The sequence below is a fragment of the Mesocricetus auratus genome, unplaced genomic scaffold (assembly GCF_017639785.1).
Source record: "Mesocricetus auratus isolate SY011 unplaced genomic scaffold, BCM_Maur_2.0 Super-Scaffold_4256, whole genome shotgun sequence".
Classification (NCBI taxonomy): domain Eukaryota; kingdom Metazoa; phylum Chordata; class Mammalia; order Rodentia; family Cricetidae; genus Mesocricetus; species Mesocricetus auratus.
This window is the reverse complement of record NW_024429182.1, coordinates 13,460,426-13,486,004: the sequence shown is the minus strand read 5'-3', so window position 1 is coordinate 13,486,004 and position 25,579 is coordinate 13,460,426. Positions and strand designations below refer to the sequence as shown.

Here is a 25,579-nt window from a genome sequence, read left to right as displayed (position 1 = left end):
GCTGGGAATTGAACTCAGAACCTCTGGAAGAGCAGTCAGTGCTCTTAACCTCTGAGTCATCTCTCCAGCCCTTCTTTGGCTATTTCATATTTACTGCTGATAATGTCTTTTCTTAGGGACATGTTGTTTGTTATAACAACTTGCTATATTGCCCAGGCTAGCCTTGAACTTCTGGGCTGATGCAGCCCTCCAACTCTCAGCCTCCCACATGGCTACCAGTGTGTACTGGGGAACCTGTTTATTCTGCTGTACCTAATCAAAGCACAGTGTTAGCCATAATGGTTAGGAACATGGGCTCTCTATATGTTAGGACTTCCTACAATAATAGCTAAGGAATGATCTGAAGATCTACTAGAATAATTAAGAGATTTCAATAAGGTGGCAGACTATAAACTATATGTAGCTACCAATAGCATTTTGTATAGAATCCTAGCTAATTTCCTAGAATCCCCTGCCACAGTAGTAACTAAAATAATAAAGTAGCTGTGAACAAAGTTACCAACATGTCTATAAGACCTATATATAAAACAGCTACAGAATTCCACCAGGGGGCATAAAGGGAGACTTGAAAAATGGAGAGACGTAACATGTTCTAGGTAGTTACATTTCATATTTCCACCTGCAGATGTAATGAAAAAGACCCAAAAAGCTCAAAGACCTTTGGCAACCATCAGGTTCAGGCTTTTAATCTCACCCTTGCTGACTCTTGGTCCTGTGGCTGGCTTAATCTCTCTCAGCTTCCTTTTCCATCTCTTTATTGGGACCAGAAGACCCACATTCTTGAGTGAGAATGAAGGTCACCCATCACTCAATCAGAGAGAGTTACACAGCTACAGCTGAACATATAAAACCAGGTTGTTTTTTAAAAATCGTGTTGGCTTTTTCATGTTCTCCCTTGGATGGACTCTCCGTTCATTATTATTTTCCTACCTTGCAATTTAGAGGTGGAGTCTTCAAAGAAGCAGGCAGAGCTCGATAAGAAGGCGATGGATGAGCTGCTGAGAGAGAGGGACATACTAAATAAGGTAGGTTCCTTACAGCAACACTGGCGAATGAGCGCCTTTCTTCTACCCTGTAGTATCTGCATACAGCAAGTTGTGTGGGGGAAAGGAAACCCCGGAGCAAACAAGAATGGATTAGAATGAACAATGCTGCTTCATTTCCCTCTCAGCAGCTGTGTATGCTCCGCCATTGTCTGGCCTGGAATTGAAGCTACATTTTCACTGTTGAGCACAAAAGGACTCGGGAGAATTAGCACACAAGCCAGCAGGGATTTCAGGGTGTTTTGTGGATTCTGGTCTCATTGCTGCTGTGTTACTTGGCATCCTAAGTAGTTGGTCACATTTCCTTAATTTAATATCTATAATCTACAATCCGGCTAATCCAAAAATTACAGGTGTGAGTGCTAATTAAAACATGCCTTTGAGGTGTTAGGCAAGAAAATGATTGCTTGGTGATGTAAGTCTCGCCTTTCTTCCGTCTGTCTTTTCAGGATTCTACAAATTTACACCTAGTGAGATGTCCTATTGGATTTAGCCCCTCACCTTCCCTTTCCTTGAGGTGCAGGGATTGAGCTCAGGGTCTCACACATCTCGGCTGTAGGGTTCGGTTTTTCTCACCCTTGTCTCATTGGGTCTCTTGAGTTCATGAGTCTAAAGCTGAAGGATGGACTGGGGGAGCTTTTGCTTCCCCTTAAAAGCAGGTCTCTCGCCAGGCATTGGTGGCGCACGCCTTGGGAGGCAGAGGCAGGCAGATCTCTGTGAGTTCGAGGTCAACCTGGTCTACAGAGTAAGTGCCAGGATAGGCTCCAAAGCTACACAGAGAAATCCTGTCTCGAAAAACCAAAAACCAAACAAACAAAACCAAAGCCATAAAATGTAGGCCTCTCTTTTTTTCTGGTACCTTCATTGGTGTGCTGGTATGTGCATGAGTCAGTGTCGCAGTGCTGAGCATCCCTCCCAGGGTCCCGTGCACGCCAGGCAGCCTCTTTGCCTCTAAGCTCCACCCCCAGCACGGGACCTGCATAATTTGGCAGCTTAGCAGACAAGGAACACTACCTGGGGGTCCTTAGTGACGACCACTTTCCTGGCGTGGGGACTGAAAAACGAGGTCTTTACTCAAAGAGAAATGAATTAGCAGGATGAATTAGCAGGAAAACATGTGGTGGGGAAAGGTTCCCACTGAGAATGCCAAGCCAGGTTCCTAGTACTTCCTGGGGGCTGTCTGGACGCAGAGCTCCCATGGGGTGCTTTACAGTTTCTCTCAAATTCCTGAGGAATCCAAAGTGCAACCAGGCTGAATAACCACTGGCCTATAAGCACGTAAAATGCTCAGGAAACATCGGCTGGGTGGTGATGCAGAACGCGCACAAGGTCAGTCTGGGCTAAGCATTTATTTTATAAATGCCACTTCCACGCCGTGCTGGAAGACACAGTAGACACACTGTGCTGCCTGTCAGAACACTATCATTCTTTCTTTCTATGAGGATTGGCAGTTCAAATCAGAGGGGAAATAATTAATTAATCATTAAAGTCGATTGCATGCCTCCCGAGTCTCACACGGGCAATGGCCTGGGGGAGGGGGCTGGTATATTGAACTGCATATCCCTCACTGAAATACCCAATGAGGCAAACCAAACCAAAAAAAAAAAAAAAAAAAAAAAAGGAAAATAACCCCTGTGTTGAACTGGCAGAAAACCTACTGTTTACAAGATGAGGGATTAAATGCTGGTAATGATAAAAAAATAAATGTAAAAACTAAATCCAGGGCTGGAGATATGTGCTCTTTGTCTCTGTGGATTTGATGATTCTGCCTGCTTGTATCAGTGAATCACATACTGTGTGACTTTTGTGTCTGGTCTTTCATTCACGGCATCATTTTCAAGTTCTGCCAATTTTGCAGCACATACCAGAACTTCATTCCCACTTACGGCCGAGTAATATTTCACTCCCATGTGTTTCTGGTGCCCATCACTTGGTAGACATTGTGTTTTCAGTTTTAGACTTTTGTGAAGATGGATACTATGAAACTTTTGATTTTTTTCTTTTTTCTTTTTTTTTTGGTTTTTCGAGACAGGGTTTCTCTGTGGCTTTGGAGGCTGTCCTGGAACTCGCTCTGTAGACCAGGCTGGCCTCGAACTCACAGAGATCCGCCTGCCTCTGCCTCCCGAGTGCTGGGATTAAAGGCGTGCGCCACCAACGCCTGGCATGAAACTTTTGATTTTTTTAAGAAAAGTTTTGTTTGACTATTAACTTGGCATGGAATCGCAACAAGTGCTATTTGAGATACAGAGGGATGTTTTGTGCATTTTTCATTGCCTTATGATCAAATCAGAGTGATTAATGTACTTATCACTTTGTTGTTGACACTAATCTCTTTTGTAGCAAGAATGTTCATAGTATTCTCTATGTGCTTCCATTTCTTTGAGTAGTGATTTAGGAATAGATTTATTGGTTATTTGTTATTTATAGGTATTTGCATTATCCATTTATCTATCTATTCATCCATCTATCATCTATCCATCTATGCATCTATCAGTCTATCTATCTATCGTCTATCATCTATAACCGGGCTTTACTTTTTCAGTGCTCTGGATCCTGCTGGGTCAGTGCTCTATTGTTTAGCCACGTCTCTAGTCTCTGAATTTTTCTTTTGAGACAAGGTCCTGTGCGTGTGCTAGAGCCTCCTGAAACTCACTATGCAGTAGAGACCAGCTTTGAACTCATGATCTTCCTGCCTCTTGCTACTGTCCAGGCTGCTGGGATTACAGGTCTGTGACCCAGTACTGGGCTCAACTCTGCATACTTAACAGGATGGTTTTGTTTTACTTTGTCGCCAAAACCATGTAGGTGATTAAGTCTGGCTGTCCAGGCTTCACGATATAAAGGCCAGAGCCGCAATGGAGGTGGATTCCAGTCCCGGCTCTGCCACTCCCCTGTGGTGTGAACCAGGCGGATACCCTTTCCCTTCAGTCTCTATTTCCCACTGCTAAACAGTAAACAGTGCAGAGTCCATTCAGGCTGTTGAAGTTTGTTAGTGCATTTAAACGTGCCTTGTGCGAAATTCACATAACAAACTCTTCGAAATCTATAGGGCCTATGATCATTTTGATTCGTACCAAACCCAAGACATCTAATTATTTTAGAGATGGGTGCTGGGTTAAACTGAACCCCAGGCCCTCAAACCCTGTAATTCAGGTGCTTGGTTGCCTCGCTTTTCAGAATATGCTTAAGGCGGTCAGTGCGACCCAGAAGCAGGTGGACCTGGTGAAGCTCCACGAGCAAGCCAAGAGGAACCTGGAGGAGGAGATCCAGAACTACAAGGATGAGGCCCAGAAGCAGAGGAAGATCATCTTTCAACTGGAAAAGGAGCGCGATCGGTATATCAACGAGGCCAGTGACCTCACCCAGAAGGTAAGCCACTCCACGGAGCGTGTAGGGATGGTTTGTTCAGATGCTTGCCTACGGTTTGCCTGCGGATGTAGGACTTGCCCTTGATCCCGGGCCAAATTGCGGAACGGACCGTACTGTTCGCTCTGTCTCCTCTCATTTCTGCCCTTTGTCCCCTTGCCTCGTGGCTTCTTCCTTTTCTCTGTTGCCCTACTGTGTAGCAACCACCATTTTCCAGCACTGTGTTGCTGGCACCATCGTTTCTCAACTCTCTGTGGTCACCCTGCATCTGTTCCTGATGCTCTTGTCTCTGCAGAACACAGAAGACGAGCATATTGGGAGAAAGACACCCAATTAACCAATCTCAAGCCAGGTCACAAGTACCTCCTGTCCACAGTGTCACATCTTCAAAGAGCATTTTTTATTTCCAAGTGGGGAAGAACCTACAACTCCACCATTGAGAGCAATCCACGCTTAGGGAAGCTGGGTCCCAGGTCTCTCGTTCTTGTAAACCACTTCGAGACAGAAGGACATAGCGATGGGAGGTTTTCAGATATTTGAACTTTTTAGCCAGATGCCTTGGCACATTGCTTGGAATCCGATAAGGCCAGGTAAACAGTGGCTGTCTGCAGGGCACTCACTTGTAAATGGCCTAGAGCAGTGATTCTTAAATTGTTTGCCCTCAAGATCCCTCTCTGCCCAAGAATTTGTTTCCTTGACCCCAGATACATAGGCATAGAAATAAACGTGTGAACCAAACATCATATGATAATAAATCATAAGCACATTTCCAAGCAGTTCTTTGGTATACATGCAGTGTTACCATTTCTTAAAGGTGAAAGCCAATTTGCATGCCAATGAGGTGGATTGCGAATGCTTATTTTTAACATAAAGAATGAAATCTTGCCTGAATATTTAATACTGTAGAACATAAAGCACCCTTAATGTTTTTCTGAGTTGATTGCTACTTTGATTTTCATAACTGTCAAAGCTGGGAGTGCCACTTTACACAAGTATGTCATACAAAATGGCAGAAATATGCGTAAGGTCATTTTAGAAATTGTTGGAAACTCTGTTCTAATCCTAAGACAAAATTCATGTAATGATTGTTATTTTTTAAATGTGTTCAGGTCAGCAACTCAAAAAAGCAATTTTTAAAAATCAAGCATTCTAGCAATACAATTCACAGATGTATTGATACTTCCATCTTGAGGAGTAATGGTGGGAAAATATTAGAAGTCTTTGTTTTCCATAATTACACCGTTTCTGTAAGAGCAGAAAAGTTTGTGCGCAGGGCAAAATCACTGCCATCCATGATGTACAGTAGTCTTAGCTCTGAGCTAAGGGTTCCAAGCGTTGTTCACTGGTGCTGTGACAGGGACAGTGCAAAGTGTGTGAGCATGCTCAGAGCCAAGGCTGCAGGCAGCAAAGCTGTAAGATGTGCCACAGGCGAGCGCCGCCAGAAACACCTGGGGTTCCTTGTACCTTTGATTTCCAGGTATATTTTAAAGATTTATTTTATACGTGTGTTTTGCCTGCATGCCTGTGTGTGTATACTATGTGCAACTTTGTTGCCCAGGGAGGCCAGAAGAGAGCATGGGTCTACTTGAGCTGGAGTTATGGATGCAACGTGTCTGCTGATGACTGAACCTGGGTCTTCTGTAAGAGCGACAGTGCTTTAAACCACAGAGCCATCATGCTAGCTGCCTCTAGTTTTTGGTTATTGTGTTTTCAGAAACATTTAAGTGTACTGTCACCCCCCCCCCCCACTTCCACATTCAGTGATCCCTTGTGGGTTTGTCCCACAGTTTTGGAGAAGGGTCTGGAACAGAGGCCCAGGATTGGGGTGGGTGATCAGAAGAGTTAAGAAGAGAGTTTGGGGAGAAAGACTCATTTAGTCTTCTTGTCTCCCCCTAGCAAAATGCTGACTTCTACAGCAATGTGGATCTGCTTTTCTGCCTGTCAGTCAGATCCACAGTGACTTGTGCAGTGTTGAGCAGCACACTTGCATGCTTAAGCTTTGTTTCGTCGTTTGCTGTTTGAATGGACTCTCAGAGATGATAAAGGGACAGCCACCAACCCTTGGATTGCATACACAGAGGGGGAGCAAGTGCTGGAAAGTAGGAAGCCAGCCGATCCCCACTGGAAACAAAGTGAGATTTACAGAGGCAGGTTGAGGAGTACTCAGGCAGTGTTGCAGTCAGCCCGTGCAGGCCCCTAAAGGACCCCCACACTCCAGAGCCGGAGCCTTGGGAGTGGTGCACACTTCACGGCTGACAAATGTGGACCGGTTTATCTCTTCTGCGAGGATGCATTGCCAGTCCAGAGGTGGGACTCCGAAGTCTAAGCTCCACGTTAGCTTTTCTTTTCATTCGCCTGCCCAACAGAGAATAATCCCTGCGTGTCTGGTCCAAAGCAACAGAGATCTGTTCTTTCTTAGGTGAACTCTCAATGAGGGTCAGCCTCAGCCCTACATCGCAGGAGGATCCTGGAGGGATTCCCTGGCCTCTTGACCCAGTAGATCCCTGGGATTCTCTCGAGCTTCAGCTGGCAAGGGCAGGGGTGGGGCTTGCCTACTCGTACTGCACCCCACACACCCGACACCCTGGGCAGGAGCTGGACGCACCTATCCTAAGGGAAACCCTGTGTGGAGAGACCGTGCAGGCGCTTGAATGTGAGAAATCAAGGATTAACAACTTCTCTCTGTGAGGGGCACAGCCGGTCTCCTCCAGGCTGCCATGACTTCACCGGAGCAGAGCTCACTCTGTGACTTTTTTAATATTTAATTTTAAGATTTGTTTGGCATAGGGTCTTACTGTGTGGTCCAGGATGGCTTCGGATTCAAGGTCCTCCTGCCTCAGCTTCCAGGGTGCTGGGAGCACAGATGCACATCACCATGCCCCTCCCCTGTAACTTTATTATTCCCCGTCTTGCTCAGCTGCCACCTGCCAGCTACGCAGGACATTGCTTCCTAATGATTTTCATATTACAGTACATGAAGAAAATCCAGGGTCTCCTGTTCATAGGAACAAGGGCGAGAATACACTAACCCAGGGATGCGGGCTCCCAGGACTCACTGCCAGGCTGTGAATAGAAAGAATTAGCATACAAGGCCATGTATAACACAGCAGCTGGGGGTGCTCTGGCCTCTGGGGTGGAGTCCAAGTTCTTCGTTCTCTCTGGAAGGTTGTTTTGTCTCTTTGCTGTGAGACTTAGCTCAACTGCTCAGGCAGAACTCCCTTAGGGAGAGAGGTTCCCTTTCTACACCCCGGGTTTGTTGGTATCTCTGGTGTCTCTGGTACTTATGAACCTCTAGCATAATTATTTGTTGGTTCATTTATTTTCTCTGGTTTTTAGGGAGGTCTTGGGGGCAATGCCTTTACCTCACACAGTATTTCTGATATCCTGACATGTAGTGGGCACTAAGCAGGTTTTAAATGGGTACGTGGTGATGGTTTAAAAGATGCTACTGTAGTTCTTCATAGGGTGTTATGTTTTTCTTTCTTGACTCCCTTGAAAAGGAGGGATATTGGTGTTGAGATTTGCTGTCAGCTCTTTTTCACAGTTTCTAGAGTTTGAAGTGGATGGAGTTACACGATCTCACCCAAGCAATTTCAGTATAAATTCTTCTTTTTTCTGAGACAAGGTTTCCCTGTGGCTTTGGAGGCTGTCCTTGAACTAGCTCTTGTAGACCAGGCTGGTCTCGAACTCACAGAGATCCGCCTGTCTCTGCCTCCTGAGTGCTGGGACTAAAGGCATGCGCCACCACAGCCCGGCTTCAGTATAAATTCTTAAATACTGTTTACCGGCTTGCAGTATTTCTGTCTCTTGCTTTATTTATCTTCCAACACATGTGGATACACAGCATACCCTCATTAACATAAACACAAAGCTCTCCCATCCCTTCCATTTGTAAGGCATTAGGAACTAACACCAGGTTAGAGAAAATGCCATGAGATTAACATTGACACTTACTAAAGTGAGTACACACACATTCCGAAGTGTCATCTTGACATGGGAATTTCTCTTGTACAAACCAAATCTTAGAAAAAATAGGAGTGGAAAGAGTTTTCTAAAAGAATGTTCTTCATGGTATAATTTAGAATAATGAAAAATAGAAACCAGTACCCTGAAAGGTTAAACAAATTGTGTTGTGCTTATCTGATAAAATATTAAGTAGCTGTTGTAATAATTGTACGCAAATATTAAAATGGGAAGCATGTTCATCATATGACTAATACAGAATTATGCAAATGTTATGACTCCAATTTTATCTGTATGCATACAACAGGGTTGGAGGCATTTATTTTGGGGACGGTTGCGAGGATTAAAAGAAATCATGCTTTCAAAGTATTTGAAGTAAACACATCTGCTTGACAAATAATCCAGAGCTTTTCTTCTAAGTGGTATTTAGGTAGTGCTATTCTTAATTTGTTAAACGTCCAGAGGGTACAGACAAGAGACTAAGATGGACAAGAATTTTAAAGCCAATAGAGGTGAACTGAAAAGGACCGAGATCACCACTCATGGTTCTTCATTTTGCTTCATCAGACACATGGCCCAAGAGGAGCTGGGAAGATGGCTCAGCATCTCTCCCTGCTAATTTCCCATGACCAGGGCCAGTGTCACCCAAGAACCTACCAGCGTCACTGTGAGCATTAGCCAGGGACCTTCAGGGCATCAGAATGAGCAGGAGGAGTGTCTAATGTGATGGCAGTGGAGAATTCCTACAGTCTTCTGTCTTAGTCTGGAGGCCCAATACAGCTGGGATGTACGTCAATGACCACTTGAAGACCTGATACCAGGGAGATAAGGGTAGAAATCCCAGTGCTGGCTTCATTCACAGAGCACAAGAGGGCACATCTGGTGCCAGGTTTCCACCAGTGGAAAATAGTCCACTTTGGTGAAGTGCCTGATGTTTACATTGGTGTGAAAGGTACAGTTGTATCAGCCAGAATGAAGGGACATAAGGAAAGTCACAGGGGTACATGCCTTCAATCCCAGGATCTGGGAGGCAAAAGGATCTCTGTGAATTCAAAACCAGCCTTCTCTACAGAATGAGTGTCAGGACAGCAAGAGCTGAACAGTGAAACCCTGTCTTGAAAAACAAAAAACAAACAAACCAAAAGGGAAAGTGACTGGAGTCAGGAGGAACTTGGGGTGCAGATAGCAGTGGGAGGAGAGAGGAGAGACCAAGAAGAGGCTGGGCACAGCCAACACCAGTGTCAAGCGGAGCCTTGGTTCTTCCAGAAGAGACAGCAGTAGGGAGTTGCCATGGGAGGAAGTCAATTGCTCAGAACAGGGATGCCAGTTTGGGTTTTTAAGGTCTTCTCTGAGCTCTGAAGTATAAACCCTCAGTGACATCTGTGTTAACCTTTGGCTGTAATGTCACAGGCAGACGTAGGGCTGAGGACTGCACAGTGACACGGTCTAGAAAAGCAACACCACGCATAAGAGACCAAATGCCAACTGAGGCTGTAGAAAGCATTGGAGTTGGGAAACCGCAGTAGACATGTCATTCCTTCACAAACTTATTAGGGAACACTGGGAGGATGTGGGGTTTCCTAGTGCTCGGAATGGGGAGTCTGAGCGTCGCAGTCACTTTTCTGCGACTGTGACAAAGCACAATGGCCAAGGCATCTTGCAGTTTGCCGAGGGCTAGAGCTCATGATGGCGGGCGGAGGCATGGCAGTGTGAAGCACGGAGAGTTGGCATCCTAATCCACACACAGGGAGCGCTCAGTGGTACTCTTCCTCCAGTAAGGCCACACCCCCTAATTCTTCCCAAACAGTTCCACTAACTGAGGGCCACATATGAAGAACCTATGGGAACCATTCCCTTTCAAACCATCACACCACACTTGTGGCTATTGTTAAGGACAGTGACCCCACTAGGATATAGGACTGTCACCTGGGGTATGCCTCCAAGAAAGCATCACTTTGAGGAGAAAACAAAGACGAAATAAAAGCTACGAGAGGATTATAAGAATTAACAGCTGCATAGAAACTGAAAGCCAAGCCACCAATTCCCATACATGGCAGATTCTGGGATCTGCACTAAACATAAAAAAACTGAAGTTCTGGGGAAGGAAATGGAGTCAGCATAGTGGGTGCAGAGTTTACCTCTCCTGGAATGCAAGCAAAAGATGGAGGATCAGATTCTCCAAGTCAGGAGATGAAGATGACAGAGAGTAGAAACCAAGTTCCAGAGAGTCAGTCTCTGATGGTGGCCCCAAATCCAAGAGGTGATGGGAAATCCAGAGAGATGTGTGTGCTGACCTGCCATGCTCCAGGAAAGAGCAGTAACAGGCACTTATCGACTGGCTCTGGAGAAAGCTCCTGTGAGTGTGTGATGTGTCTACAGCGATGAAGAAAAGCACTCTGAGAATCCAGGCAAGAAATGTGCAGAAACCACATTCCCTCATCGTTCAAAATTGGAGCAAGAGTGGAAAATCTGTGGGTAAATTGATAGTGATTGCCTCCGTGTGGGGGAACACTGACTCTTAGTGTCTGCCGCTCATCTTTTCCAAGATCTCTTAAGACACTTCTATTCGCCACTCTCCTCACTGCTGTGATGAAATACTTGACAAAATCGACTTATGGAAGGAGGAGTTCAGTTAGGCTCACAACTTGAGGGTGCTGTCCATTGTGGTGAGGAAGTCACGGCAGCAGACATGGAGGGAGGCTGTTCACATTGCGTTTGCAGACAGAAGCAAGGGGCATGGATGCTGTGTCTCTGCTTGTTTGCTTCTTTGTACACACTCCAGGACCCTAGTCCATGGAATGATACTGTTTTAATTAATCTATCCTAGAACCCCCCCAACAAATGCTGCAGTTGTGGTCTCTAGGTGATTGTAGATTCTGTCAAGTTGATAATAAATATTAAGTACCACACGAGTACGTATTATTTTAGTGCCCTGACTAAAACACAAGTAAGCAATCAGTAAGAGCAACAAAGCAGTAGGCCCTGGGAGATGACTCGGGCAGCTCTTAGTCTGGAGTTCCTGCGTTTGTGTAAAAGCAGATGCAAACGTGAGTTCTTGTAGAATGCAAGCGAAAGGTAAGGGTCGTAATTTTCTAAGCTAAGAGGGGAAGATAGAGGTAGAAGCCAAGGTACAGCCAACGTCATGTGTGCCTGCTACCTTAGTGCTGGGGTTGCCAAGGCAAGCGTATGTCTGGACACTTTTGGGCTAGCCAGTCTAGTTGAATCAGCAATCTCCAGGTTCAATGGCAGAGCATGGCTCAAAAAGAAAATTAGGTTGGAGAAATGGTTGAGAGGACATCAGAACTGACCTCCTTCCTCCATGTGCACATACTCCAATACACACACATGTGTGATCCTGTACACATGTACACATAATTAATACTAAGACATCTTTCCCATCCCTCAAGGACCAGTACAACTCCATTTTCACTAAAGTGCTTCATTAAAAGTGACCTTTACCTTTTGAGGATTCAATTTCCCCTCTGGTTCTTAAGGAGTTCTGTGTTATCCTGCAGAGTTGTCCAATCTGCCTCAATGTACTTACTCACTGACTTCTTAATGACAAGCATCATTCGGTTTTGAGGCCTAAATGAGTTATTTGCTAAATAGATACATACTTTTCAAAAGGATGAATGAAAAGCATAATAGGGGATCCAAATGAGCCAGTCAAAAAACCCACTTTTAAGTATCTACCTTAAATTATTCTCCAGTAAAGTATTTATAATACTTAACACTAGGGGTCTGCCTTGCTTGAAAATTAATGTGAAATATGCCACCCTCATGGGTGAGCAGATCTGGATTTTCCTTGTCACTTGAAGCCTTGAGTGGCACCCGGATAGTCTCCTCTTCCATCTGGGCTGCATTTCATCTCCATCAAAATTTGTCGTAAAAATGTTTCATGATATACAAGCAAGAAATCTCAATGGCATTCACATATCAGTATGCATATCTTACAAGTCTGTAGTGGATGGGTGTAGGCTGGGCTTGCACAAGTCTGTAGTAGACGGGTACAGGCTGGGATTGCTTGGGTATGACTCCAGGATGTGAGTTTGACCTTGGTGGGAACCACCTGTTTATCATTTTAAAATTTATATGTTCTTCAAATGATGGAAGACATGCAAAAGATACTTGATCATGCAAGCTCACTTTTCTGTCTCCTCACATAGTGCCCTGACTTCTCATTGGTGATAGCAAATCATATGCTAGAATTCAACCTCATGAATGAGGAATAATACTTTTGAGTTTGTGGGACAAGGGGAAGGAGGGAACATTTGAAGAACCATTAGACTAATGTACCTCAGGGTTTCAGCACATATTATCCATATTGTTATTCTCATATCTGGAGAGAGATACAACTCCTGTTCTCCATGCATATATACATGAGAAAAGGTACCCCAACACAAAGTACAACATACACACACCATGCACACACACACATAATAAACATTATTCATGAAATATACATCTATATAATGAAATAAATACTCCATTTGGTACTAATCTGCATTTTATATATAGTGTGTTTAATTAGGTAGAACCGCCATGAAGGAGACATACACAAACTGTGAGCTTTCTATGTCATATTATTCCTTTCTCATAGAATTGGACTTAATTCCAATGAAAATCAAACTGATTCGTTAAGTACTTGCATTAGATACACATGACATTGTGTAATCCGTCATCATAATGGGTTAGCATTTATTTAATGATTACTTCTATGTGCTAGGCATTTACAGGATACCAAAAATGTGTATTCTCTTACTGAAATAAGATGCAGATATATCTTGTTAAGCTTGATGTAGAGAATAAAACAAGGAAGTAAGAAAAATTTGCTGGGCACAGATTTGCTGTGGCTGGGCACTGAAGTCTCTTTTGTTTTCACTCAGAGAGTTTCCCAGCTTGCTTAGGAAGGTGAGGGTGCTGGCAGCAGGAGAGCACAGACACGGAGACAGAGGGATGTGTCTGAGAAGCTGACTGTACTGATGTCTCATCACACACAGGCAGAGGCTTCCAAAGTCAGCGACCTGCTTCCTCGTCTAGCCTCATTCCATGTGATGTGTTGCCTGTGCTTCCATTTTCCAGCCTCCTCAACTGGTTTTAATTTCACTCTCATGTCTGTTGGCAGGCTGTTTTAACATAAAGAGAAATGGTAATAGGGGATTGACATGTGCGGACTCTACTCCTATTCAGCACTGTAAGCGTTCTCTGTGCTCCTCTGAAGTAACCTGTGGATACTGGCAGCTCTGATTCTCTGACTGCAATTAAAATTGCTAGACTTGATGTGGTCGACCTCAGAAATTGATTTTGGGGGTACCTGAAAGTGGAATCAATTCACTAAGCTGCAGTTTCACAGCTGCACCACCCTTGGCTTCTCTGATAACTCGATTTTAACAGGGAACAACACGATGATGAAAAAGTGGACTGCTGTATGGCACCCCAACACATTTAACACATTTTGGGTTTATGAACTTCTGTAGGACATTGGTTTGAATGCTTTGCATCAGAATAAATCGAGTCTCAATGCTCAGAAATAAATTGACTTGCAAATTGTCTTTTTCCTTAGCTTCAGCACTTGCTGTTTCTTCATTGTCACTTAACTTAAATTTCGTTCATCCTCTTGGTATGGTGATGGATTCCCATGACTCTCGGCTTCAGGAATCTAGACGCGAACTTGAGATTCTGTGCACTGTTGTGTGCAGAACATTGGTCCGTGATACTTGGATGCTCAAAAAAAATGTCCTCGCCAGCATCCTTTCTCTGGAGCATTATTCTGTCTGTGCCAAGGATCATTCTTGTTATAATATCTCTCAAAGTGATTGAACAAGCAATTTATTTTGCGTTCTCTGATGTGTTGCTAGATATTCTGAATGCCGATGACACTGCTCAAAGTAGTTTCAGTCTTTTCATTTCACTGACCCCGTGAGAATGATGTCTTATCTGTAAAAGAGGCTAAATTTCAGACTAACTTTAGTGCCTCCCTCCCTCGCTCCCTCCCTTCCTCCCTGCCTCCTTATTTTCTTTCTTTCATGCTTACAATCAGACAACAGATCCATTGATGAGTGCCTTATTTAGATTTTATGTTTATTCCTAACGCAATTTTAACTACCATGTTGTGTCTTACAAAGCTGCCTGCTGTTTTGTTAAGGCTCCAACAATGCAGATTATAGCGGTGCTGGATGAAGGATTTCTTTTCACCCCTGACTATTCCCACACATCCAGGTCACTTCCCTTGAGTCTGTATATGTTTTAGCCTCGGTGTTTTCTGTCTGCATCAACTGAATGATAGAGGTAAACACCAATAATACAGAATGGCAGGATGTTATCAAATGCTTTGCATAACTCTTAATTATATGCAGATAATTCTTATTTTATGCAATTATAGTGGTAGAAGCTATAATTGTGTCTTCTTTGTGCATAGATCTAGGAAAAACTGCTACTCATGCACTTGTGTAGTTTTGGGGTGATGGTGATAGCCATTGCTTTACTGATGCAGCTCATTGCTTCTGCAGTGATTGTGTACAAGGTGAGTATTTGGATGGGACGGTTGAGTGCTAAGAACAAAGAGGCAGCTCCCACAAATGATATAAACTCCTAATATTATCTGCTTGGATAGGATGTATAGGTCTATCTCCAGAAATTATCCATGACTTTCTAGTGCATGTCACCATCTGATTTTAACCATTCATTGAGCAACCATTCTATAGTGGGGTCACCCGATAGAGATAAGCTTGAGGGTGGAGAATGTGTCTTGCTCCTCTTTGCAATCATGCTTTTGTAAGGTCTGTCATAGTCAGGACCTCAGTCTGTGTTCATTGAGTGAATGACCAAATAGGCAAGGGAATGAAGAGAGTGAGTGAATGAATAGGTGAGTGAATTAATGGATGGAGTGAATGAATGACTAGACTGTAGTGAGCTATTCACCCCCCCCCCCCGTAGCACTGGCCACGCCCATTGGGCGTGGTCACAGGTGCAGACATGACTGGTTAAAAGGATTGAATTGGGGCTCAGAAGCCCCTTCTTTGGGTCAGGGAGAGCATCCGGGTGGCAGGGTCTGCATGCTTGAAGCGGGAGCCCGAGACCGTCACCCATTTCCTGTGTAAGTTATTTTCTCCTGATAAACTCCACTTCATCATACTGGTCAAAGCATCCTGATTCCCCCACGCAATACTAGGTGAGTGAATGAATGAACAGGTGAGTGAATGCGTGAGCAGAAAGGCATTTCGTTCCTTTTCTAAAAGTAGCAAGAACCTTGATGTTAAAACTGAATAGAAACACTGCAGGCCTATACTACTTAAAATCCACAGATAGGGTACTAAATGAAAATGTAGCAGACCAAATTCAATAGCACATTCAAATTATCATCCAGTCTGACCAAAGAGGGTTTCTTCTAGAAGTGCCGAGGTAGTTTACTATTAAGGAAAGTGGTGCTGGCGGCGTGGGAATGTAAAGTGTTACAACCATTTTGGAAAGCAATCTAACAATATGTATTAAAGTTAAAAAATATATATATGTCTTTTGAGCCAGCTATTCCACTCCTGGGAATCTGTTCCCCAGAAGCAAGAGTGCCAATGTATGAGAATCCTCGTACAAAATGGTCATTGCAGCCTGGCTCCTGGTGGCAAGCAGTGGGTAATTAACTATGTGGTGGTGCACTCATTCAGGCTGCAGGGTATTCAAGACAGTGACTTGGAGCTAGTTAATATGGTCTCCACAAGGGAACCATCACGTGTTGAGTGCATGGAAGTTTCCACAAAAAGGTGTCATTTGCCTAAAGAAAGAAAAACGAACCCCAAAGCAAATAATATAAAAGGGAGGAAATCCCCGGACTGCAGACTCTAGCTGAATCACTGTGGAAATATTACTTCTGTTGACTTCAACTTTCCCGATTTTAGGACGCCAGTGACAATTAAATGAATTAAAACGTGAGAAGTGCCAGGGACATAGACCATAAATAACTGAGAGCTTTGCGTTATTATCGCAGCCTCCTTTGGAGACCTGAGTAGGAAATGCAGAATTCAAGGGAAAACATGACAGACACGCAACCGATTGTTACCCTCCTTGCGCTTTGTGGAGACGAGGGCCTGGCGTGGATGAAGGGTGAGAAGGCCCACATAAAGAGAAAAGTGCGCACTTGATGCTTATGAATTGAATTTAAGTCATGGCACGTGGGACCATTATAAAGAACTTTTAAAAGGAGCACAAGGGGCACTTTATTGTAGTGGCATCTTGTTCTGCAAATAGACTTGAGGTAATGGCCTTGGGGCTTCTGTGTGGGGACAGACGGGATCCCTATAAGGAAGAGGAGGGGCCTGGCTAAGGAAGAGGAGGGGCCTGGCTAAGGAAGAGGAGGGGCCTGGCCAAGGAAGAGGAGGGGCCTGGCTAAGGAAGGGGAGGGTCCTTGCTCGGGCTCTTGCTTGGGTTGTGAGCTGAGCAAAATGCATCTCAGGGCAGAAGACCGCGGTGGTTATTTACCTTCATTGTGTGAGTGCTCCCCAAATGAATATCTGATATTATTATTATTTTTTTTGCATTTTGAGACAGGGTTTCTCTGTGGCTTTGGAGGCTGTCCTGGAACTCACTCTGTAGACCAGACTGGTCTCGAACTCACGGAGATCCTCCTATCTCTGCCTCCCGAGTGCTGGGATTAAAGGCTTGTGCCACCAATGCCTGACATAATATCTGATATTCTTTATTCCCCAAGTGTGGACTTCCGTTAAACCTCCTTCACTTATTACTGAGTGTAATACAAGAACTTGGTAGCATGTTGGTCACAAAAGTAGCAGCACATGCCTGGATCACCTGACCGTGGGCCTGGCAAAGGTGTGTGGTTCTTTCTCACCTTTAGGTTCTAGAAAGAAGTGTGCTTTCTCAGAGGCTCATGTCATTTGAGTATGTCCCCATTCCATCTTCAGCCACATCACTCTCTTACTGTCTGTTGTCACCGCTCAAAAACGTCCACCAGGATGTGGTGATATCTTAAAGCTTTGTCTTTTCATGTGCTGCTGTTACTTACATTGCAGTTTAATAGATTGTCCCTCTGCTAAATTTTTTAAAAAGTCATTTAAAATTAAGTTTCACTTAAAAAGAGTCCGTTTCTGTGGCCACTGCAGCAGAGTCACCATTAGGGAGTGTCTCCTCGTCAACAGGTTATGGGGGCGGGGTTATAGATCATGCTGGGGTCTCAGGCCCTGTTTCTCATCTTTGTGAAGGGGATGTGGCGGTGTGGCCTCTTGCCCTTTCTGGAAGTGCCGCATACATAGTCGACTGCACTTTTATGAAGTCTACCTCAATTGCATAATGGGAAGGGCTTGACATTAACAAGACAGAGTAAGATGGCTGTCAAAGCTCACTTCACTAAAAAACCCTCACAGTGAGTTTGAGAACGTACTTGTGTGACAACTTCCTAGCTCTGCGTGTTAAGATCTGTTAAACTCAGGGCCTCCTTGCCTTGTTTTTGTGTGAGGTAAGTCGTAGACATTTCCAGAGTGGAATCACTCCCCTGTTTATGATCTTAGAAAGTAACCGTGTGAGGCTCTTATACCTGAGCCTCAGTGTCGTGTATGTAAAATTGGCCTTCGCTCTGTGTTGTGCTGAAGTGACAGTAGTCTCAGCTTTCTGGTTGCTGGCATCCCTAGCCGCCACTCTTAGATAAAAATAAATAAATAAATAAACTTGGGCTGGAGAGGTGGCTCGGAGGTTAAGAGCACTGGCTGTTCTCTGTTATTCCAGGGGTTCTGAGTTCAGTTTCCAGCAACCACGTGGTGGCTCACAACCATCTGCAGTGAAATGTGGTGCCCTCTTCTGGCGTGTAGGCATACGTGCAGGCAGAACACTGTATATGTAATAAGTAAATCAAGAAGCAAAAAACAAAAACCGAGAAATCTCATTTTCCCCAAACCCATAAGCACAGATGGGCTATTCAACTGTGTTCAAATACTTTCTTCTCTCCCAGGTCCTTGCAAACATGGAGGACATTAAAGTCCGAGAAATACAGATTTTTGACTACAGGAAGAAAATTGCTGAATCAGAGACTAAACTGAAGCAGCAACAAAACCTGTATGAAGCTGTGAGATCAGATAGGAACCTATACAGCAAAAACCTGGTGGAGGCCCAGGTAAACAGTGTGTGTGTGTGTGTGTGTGTGACCTGGTGGGGGCTCAGGTAAACAGTGTGTGTGTGTGTGTGTGTGTGTGTGTGTGTGTGTGTGTGCATTACCTGGTGGAGGCTCAGGTAAACAGTGTGTGTGTGTGTGTGTGTGTGTGTATTACCTGGTGGAGGCTCAGGTAAACAGTGTGTGTGTGTGTGTGTGTGTGAGTGTGTGTGTGTGTGTATTACCTGGTGGAGGCTCAGGTAAACAGTGTGTTGTTACCTGGTGGGGGCTCAGGCTAACATTTTGATTTCTCTCTCCGCTGGCTTTAAAAACTTTCTGTTGTTCTAATGGCAGCGTTAGACAAGACTAAGGAACCCCGCTCAATCTACCTGAACAAGCACTAGCTTATACACACCGTCAAGTTGCTGGGAATGGGAGTGACAGAACCCAGCGGGACACAGAGAGCCCAGCCTCCTTTAAATTGTTGTGTGGAATTACCACTGTGCTCCTGGGTTTAGAACGGTTGGTAGCTGCCAAGACTTGGAGTGCAGTTGTACATTTTCCTTCTTGTTTAAATTGCAGAACCTGCCTTTGGAACCTATTTACAATGATTTATGTGCTTTTAATTTCTTTAGCTAAAGGAGATAGTGTTCCTGTGTGTGTGTGTGTGTGTGTGTGTGAGTGCATGTGTATGTGTTTGCACATGTGTGCTGCATATGGTACTGTTTGTATGTTGTGTGTGTGTGTATGTGTATGTGCACGTGTATGTGTTTGCACATGTGTGCTGCGTATGGCACTGTTTGTGTGTATGTGTGAATGCATGTGTATGTGTTTGCATATATGTGCTCATATGGCACTGTTTGTGTGTTGTGTGTGTGCACGTGTATGTGTTTGCACATGTGTGCTGCGTATGGCACTGTTTGTGTGTTGTGTGTGTGTATGTATGTGTGTGTGTGCATGTGTATGTGTTTGCACATGTGTGCTGCGTATGGCACTGTTTGTGTGTTGTGTGTGTGTATGTATGTGTGTGTGCATGTGTATGTGTTTGCACATGTGTGCTGCGTATGGCACTGTTTGTGTGTTGTGTGTGTGCACATGTATGTGTTTGCACATGTGTGCTGCGTATGGCACTGTTTGTGTGTTGTGTGTGTGTATGTATGTGTGTGTGCATGTGTATGTGTTTGCACATGTGTGCTGCGTATGGCACTGTTTGTGTGTTGTGTGTGTGCACATGTATGTGTTTGCACATGTGTGCTGCGTATGGCACTGTTTGTGTGTTGTGTGTGTGTATGTATGTGTGTGTGCATGTGTATGTGTTTGCACATGTGTGCTGCGTATGGCACTGTTTGTGTGTTGTGTGTGTGCACATGTATGTGTTTGCACATGTGTGCTGCGTATGGCACTGTTTGTGTGTTGTGTGTGTGCACATGTATGTGTTTGCACATGTGTGCTGCGTATGGCACTGTTTGTGTGTTGTGTGTATCTCCTGAGCCTCTTCTGTGTCATTGCTAGAAAGTACTTAGATGCTGATGGGCACAAGAGATGAAGGAGTAGCCTGGTCAGGTTCGGTCAATCTTGTTTTGGGAGAGCTCTTAAATGGATACTGAACTTCCACGTGGAGCATGGTGTCTGTTTGCCTCCCAAACCTTTCTCCCTTCCTTTTGTTAGGACGAAATAACAGAGATGAAGAGAAAGTTAAAGATCATGACGCATCAGGTGGACCAGCTGAAGGAAGAGATCTCTGCCAAGGAGTCGGCGCTTGTGAAACTCCACCTGGAGCAGCAGCGCATCGAGAAGGAGAAGGAGACGCTGAAGGTAAGTACGGGCCTGCAGCAGGAGCCCCGGCTGGCCTCTTCCCAGTGGAGGCAGCTTCCTGCTCACTGGAAGCACCAAGGTCAGGGAGAACGACCAAGGAAGGCTGCCTGTAGTCTCAGGTGTTAATGTCCAGAAGCCACCCACATCAGGTGCTCGGAGGATCACCTTTGGCATCTCAGGATTGGTCTCCTCACAGGTGACGGTCCCCGTCCAGGGGGAGAGCAGAGTGGTGGAGGTCGTCAGCTCCTAGCTCATTTATGGCCACCATGCCTCAGTGGAAGGGGAGCTAACATGTTGGTAGTGGCCAGGAATTCCTTGACTTTGCAGGCTCACAACCCCCGATGAGCCCTGTGCTCGTCCCCAACACTCCCAGACTCCACTCTGGGCTTTCAATAAGATGTATCTGTCCCTAATCTTCACTCCTTTGTGTGCAGGTGACTTTTCCGTCTGCAGTGTTATTACCTACCAGGTGCTAGAGCTTTCCCCTCTCTTGGTTTGCCCTGGACCAGGTTCACAGTTGACTTTGTGTCTGAGGGTCTCAGACCTTTGCAGCCTCTACTTCTGGGAATACCTGTTTCCAAAGGTCTTACTAAGACCCACTGATTTATTTATTTGCTTTTAAAAAAATGATCCTGTGGGTGAACTCAGGCCCTTGTACATCCAAGACATTCTGCTACTGAGATGCCAAAAAATCCAGCCCTTGATATTTTTGAGACAGGGTCTTGCTCAGGCTGGCCTCAAACTCATGAACCTCTGGCCAGTACTACTACCTCTCCTCTTCCTCCTCCTCCTCCTCGTTCTTCAAAATAAATTTATTTATTTTACATCCCAGCCACAGTTTCCCTTCCCTCCTCTCCTCCCAGTTCCTCCTCCTAGCCCCCCTCTGTTTCCATCCTGCAATCCTCTCCTCTTCCCTTTCTTTTTAGGAAAGGGCCGGTCTCCCTTGAGTATTAACAAAACATGGCATATCGAGTTGCAGTAAGACTAAGCACCTCCCCATGTATTAAGGTTGGGCAAGGTGACCCAGTATGAGCAGTCCAAAAGGCCTGTAAAAGAGTCAGAGACAGCCCCTGTTCCCACTGTTATGAGTCCCACGAGAGGACCAGGCTACACAAATGGATCATATATGCAGAGGGCCTAGGTCAGTCCCATGCAGGCTTCCTGGTTGTTGGTTCCATCTTTGTGAGCCCCTATGAACCTAGATTTGTTGATTTTGTGAATTTTATTGTGGTGTCCTTAACCCTTCTGGCTCCTACAATCCTTCCTCCCCATCTCCAAGATTCCCCAAACTCTGCCTAATGTTGGGCCGTAGATCTGCATCTGTTTCCATCAGTTGCTGGATGATGCCTGTCTGATGATAATTGGACTAGGCACCAATCTGGTCACAGGAGATGTGCAGGTCACTGCCTGTACTTCTTTAATGCTGGAATTATAGGCAGGTACCTCCACATCCTAATAGGCAAGCCCTTTAAACCTACTAGTTTAGAACACTCTGCGTACACTAAGACAATGTAAGAAAGCTCCCTTCTATTTCATCTGACCAAGGAACTAAAAGGAGGAACATCTAAGAGAGTGATGGAAGTTTGATGTATGGATTTGTAAGATCCACCTGCACCTTTATAGCAAGTTAGAGACTGAGAACCGTGGGTTCTTCAAACAGTAGCTTTCAAAGATAGACACTGTCTTGGAAACATGCCTGCAGCATCACACAGGCCTAATGTTACATTCCCTTGATTCCAGGATGCCATAGTTTGACATATATGCTCTTAATTTAATAACAGGCTCGGTACCCTAATGATAGGTTTTCATGGAGATGGAACCGTTGCATTAAATTAGTTTAAGGCACATTTGGTTTGAGAAAGATTAAAGTATAACAAAAGTGCCTTTATGAAAAAGGATGTGGTAATTGATAATATTTATCAGATACATTCATCTCCATCACTCCAGCTCATGAAAGAGAATGGAAAATTCTTCATTAAAGTTTACTGACATATAAAGTACTTTATAAACTTTGAAAATATTCTGTATCTTTGTCCTCATTCTTGTTCAAAAGTTGTTTAACTGGGAGACGGTTTGTTTTATCCCAGAGTCAATAGCAGGATGGGGTTTAGTTACTGTTGAACAAATTAGAAAAATCTCATTATAAACCCTGCTGCACCAGGGGCCCCTTGGACCAGCGCATTAGCAAGGCTTCAGTGTAATAAGCCTTGCTAATTGGTATATCATCTCTTCCTCTTGGAGGATGTGCTGATTCTCATCTCTACTTCCCAAGTGCCGCCCAATTCAGAAGATAAACCAACATTCCACAGTGAAGTCCAAGTTGGAATTAAGTGCCTCGTACAGAATCTCACTCTGGATTAAATAACATCCCATATGAAAGATCAGTTACTTCCAATTTCTTCAAGTTTTTTGTTAGGTTGTATCTATTTTAATGATGCCTTCCACTATTAGGCATCTACATATATAGTGCCAAAGAAACATCATAATAAAATAAAGGGCAGTAGCCTTGTGTATTTATGCATCCCTAGGCAAGCAGAGTGGGTAAATAGCAGACTGAGTGATTGAAAGGCTTCTGCCTCGGAGGTGGGCTCCAAATGGGGCGTCTCAGGTCTGGATGGCTTTTGGCCACTGGTTACAGGACAGTGATGGTTTTGGATGTGCTGTAGAAGTGGGATTACTAGCATTTCCCACTGAGGGGAGGATGAGGAACAGAGAAAGAATAAAGCATGTTTGATTTCTTAGCTGAGGCTATCCGAGGGTGACTGGTCACGGTGCTGTGAGTATGGGTAATTCTGGCCCATTGTTAAGCCTGCTTGACATCCCTTAGAATAACATGACAGCTCATATGGGCAGTTCCAGCCCGTTGACTGGTTTAGACTAAGAATTTGAATCACGTTTCCACACAGGCCTCTGGGCTGCAGGTATCTTCAGTTTGAGAACTAAAACCCTGGAGGAAAGGGCAGATCCTCTAGTAACTTTTCCCCCAAGGATATTTATCTTTTATTCTACAAACTATGTGGGTACATAAACCCTTTGGAGTGGCACAGCTTCACAGACTCAGTAGATCATGAGATACATTTTTATTCGACAGCCCATCCCACTGCTTCCCAAAGCCTCCAGACAGACAGTTGTCATAGGAGGTCATCTGTACCCTACTCACTCCCTTCATCTGAACAGTTTGTTCTTTGTCTCTTTCTTCCCCCTTTTCTGGTGTCACCGGCCTCTACTGATTGGGGGCCATAGACACTGTCGGTGTATCACACCTCTGCCGGTGTGCTGGAGATTGGGCTCCATCTGCATCCTCCTGTTCAGTTTGTTCCAGTCTTGCTTGAGCGACACTCGTTTGGAGTGTCTGCCTTCCTGTCCTAATAAGCCCCGACGCTGTCTCGCCTCTTCCCAGCCATCCTGCATGTGTTTGACAGCGCTTTGATTTCTCTGTGAATAATGCAGCAGCAAGTTCTCTGCCTCCAGAGCTCAGTAGCACATTAGGGACAGGCCTCAGGGTAGCACATCCTTCCACTGAGTGATTCTGTCCCAGGACATGGATGGAGAGCCGTCATCCATGGGAGGTGGGGGTGAGAAAAAAACCTAATTGTTCCTGTGGCTGAAGACTTCGGGCGGTTTATGTATGAGCCAATGAGACTCCCAAATCTGGATCTTGAGATACGATTTATGTCCAGAGTTATATCTGATGATACTCAGTCCATAAGCACTAGTTCCAAAATTCTATAAACCTGAAGCTGAACAAAATTGTTAGTGAAGGGTGTGTCCAGTCATCTTGTTGTACCCTCCGGTCACCAGTGTGCATTTGGCAGGTGAAAGAACGTCAAGTCCTCCCTCAGAGGCTGCCTGATGGGAACTTGGGTACAGCACTTGGGTACACAGCGGCTGTCACCCTTCCTGAGAGGCAGCTCAGATTTACAACTGCTAAATGTATTAGGCCCTAGGTATCTTGTTGGTGCTAACATTTGCTGCCAATGTCTAATGTCACATCTTGTTTACAGCCCATAAATTTATGACATAAGGAGACCACTCAGAATTTTGATCTATTATGAAAAAAGCGCCCAGCAATGCCAGACACGAGGCTGGTTTTACATTTCAGACAGATACTTTTACACACTGTTGATTGCATTTTAATATAACAAGGGTTTCATTTTGTTCTGCTGATGGGTTCTGATCTGCTCTTGGCACTTAGGAACAGAGACGTGAGTGTGCAGATACGGGAAAATAAAAGTTTTATGAAGGGAAGCGTGAGCCAAGCAGGTATTTCATTGCTGTCTTTGCTGTCACCTTAAATGGTTATAGAACCAGAAAAAGCAGGTTCTTTCCTCTCCTTTCTAACAGACACTCCCCCTTGAGTGGTAAATACTAGACCAGATCTTTTCCCAATCAGTATTTCATTTTGCTTATCCCTGAATCAAAACACATTTCATGAATGAACACACAAAATGTCACCAAAGAAAGCCTGATTTTATAGGAACTACTTGTACTTAGCATTTAGACTACACACCTAACAGTGGGTGTGCACACATGTACACTACACATCTAACAGTGGGTGTGCACACATGTACACTACACATCTAACAGTGGGTGTACACACATGTACACTGCATCCCTAACAGTGGGTGTGCACACATGTACACTACACACGTAACAGTGGGTGTGCACACATGTACACTACACACCTAACAATGGGTGTGTACACATGTACACTGCATCCCTAACAGTGGGTGTGCACACATGTACACTGCAGGTCTAACAGTGGGTGTGCACACATGTACACTGCATGTCTAACAGTGGGTGTGCACACATGTACACTACAGTCTAACAGAGGCTGTGCACACATGTACACTACACGTCTAACAGAGGCTGTGCACACATGTACACTACAGTCTAACAGAGGCTGTGCACACATGTACACTACAGTCTAACAGTGGGTGTGCACACATGTACACTACAGTCTAACAGAGGCTGTGCACACATGTACACTACAGTCTAACAGTGGGTGTGCACACATGTACACTACAGTCTAACAGAGGCTGTGCACACATGTACACTACAGTCTAACAGTGGGTGTGCACACATGTACACTACAGTCTAACAGTGGGTGTGCACACATGTACACTACAGTCTAACAGTGGGTGTGCACACATGTACACTGCATCACTAACAGTGGGTGTGCACACATGCACACTGCATGTCTAACAGTGGTTGTGCACACATGTACACTGCATGTCTGGCAGTGGGTGTGCACACATGTACACTGCACGTCTGACAGTGGCTATGCACACATGTACACTAC

The 25,579-nt window shown here is 44.7% G+C and overlaps 1 protein-coding gene across 1 annotated transcript in view; it reads left to right on the top strand.

Annotated features, from left to right (window-relative positions):
- Positions 1–25,579, top strand: part of Cfap58 (cilia and flagella associated protein 58) — a 102,973-nt gene that overhangs the window by 16,575 nt on the left and 60,819 nt on the right. The window contains exons 8-11 of the mRNA XM_005063479.4: positions 943–1,025; positions 4,221–4,412; positions 18,325–18,486; positions 20,131–20,277. Coding sequence (XP_005063536.1) covers positions 943–1,025; positions 4,221–4,412; positions 18,325–18,486; positions 20,131–20,277 — 584 coding nt within the window. The remainder of the gene's footprint in view (positions 1–942; positions 1,026–4,220; positions 4,413–18,324; positions 18,487–20,130; positions 20,278–25,579) is intronic.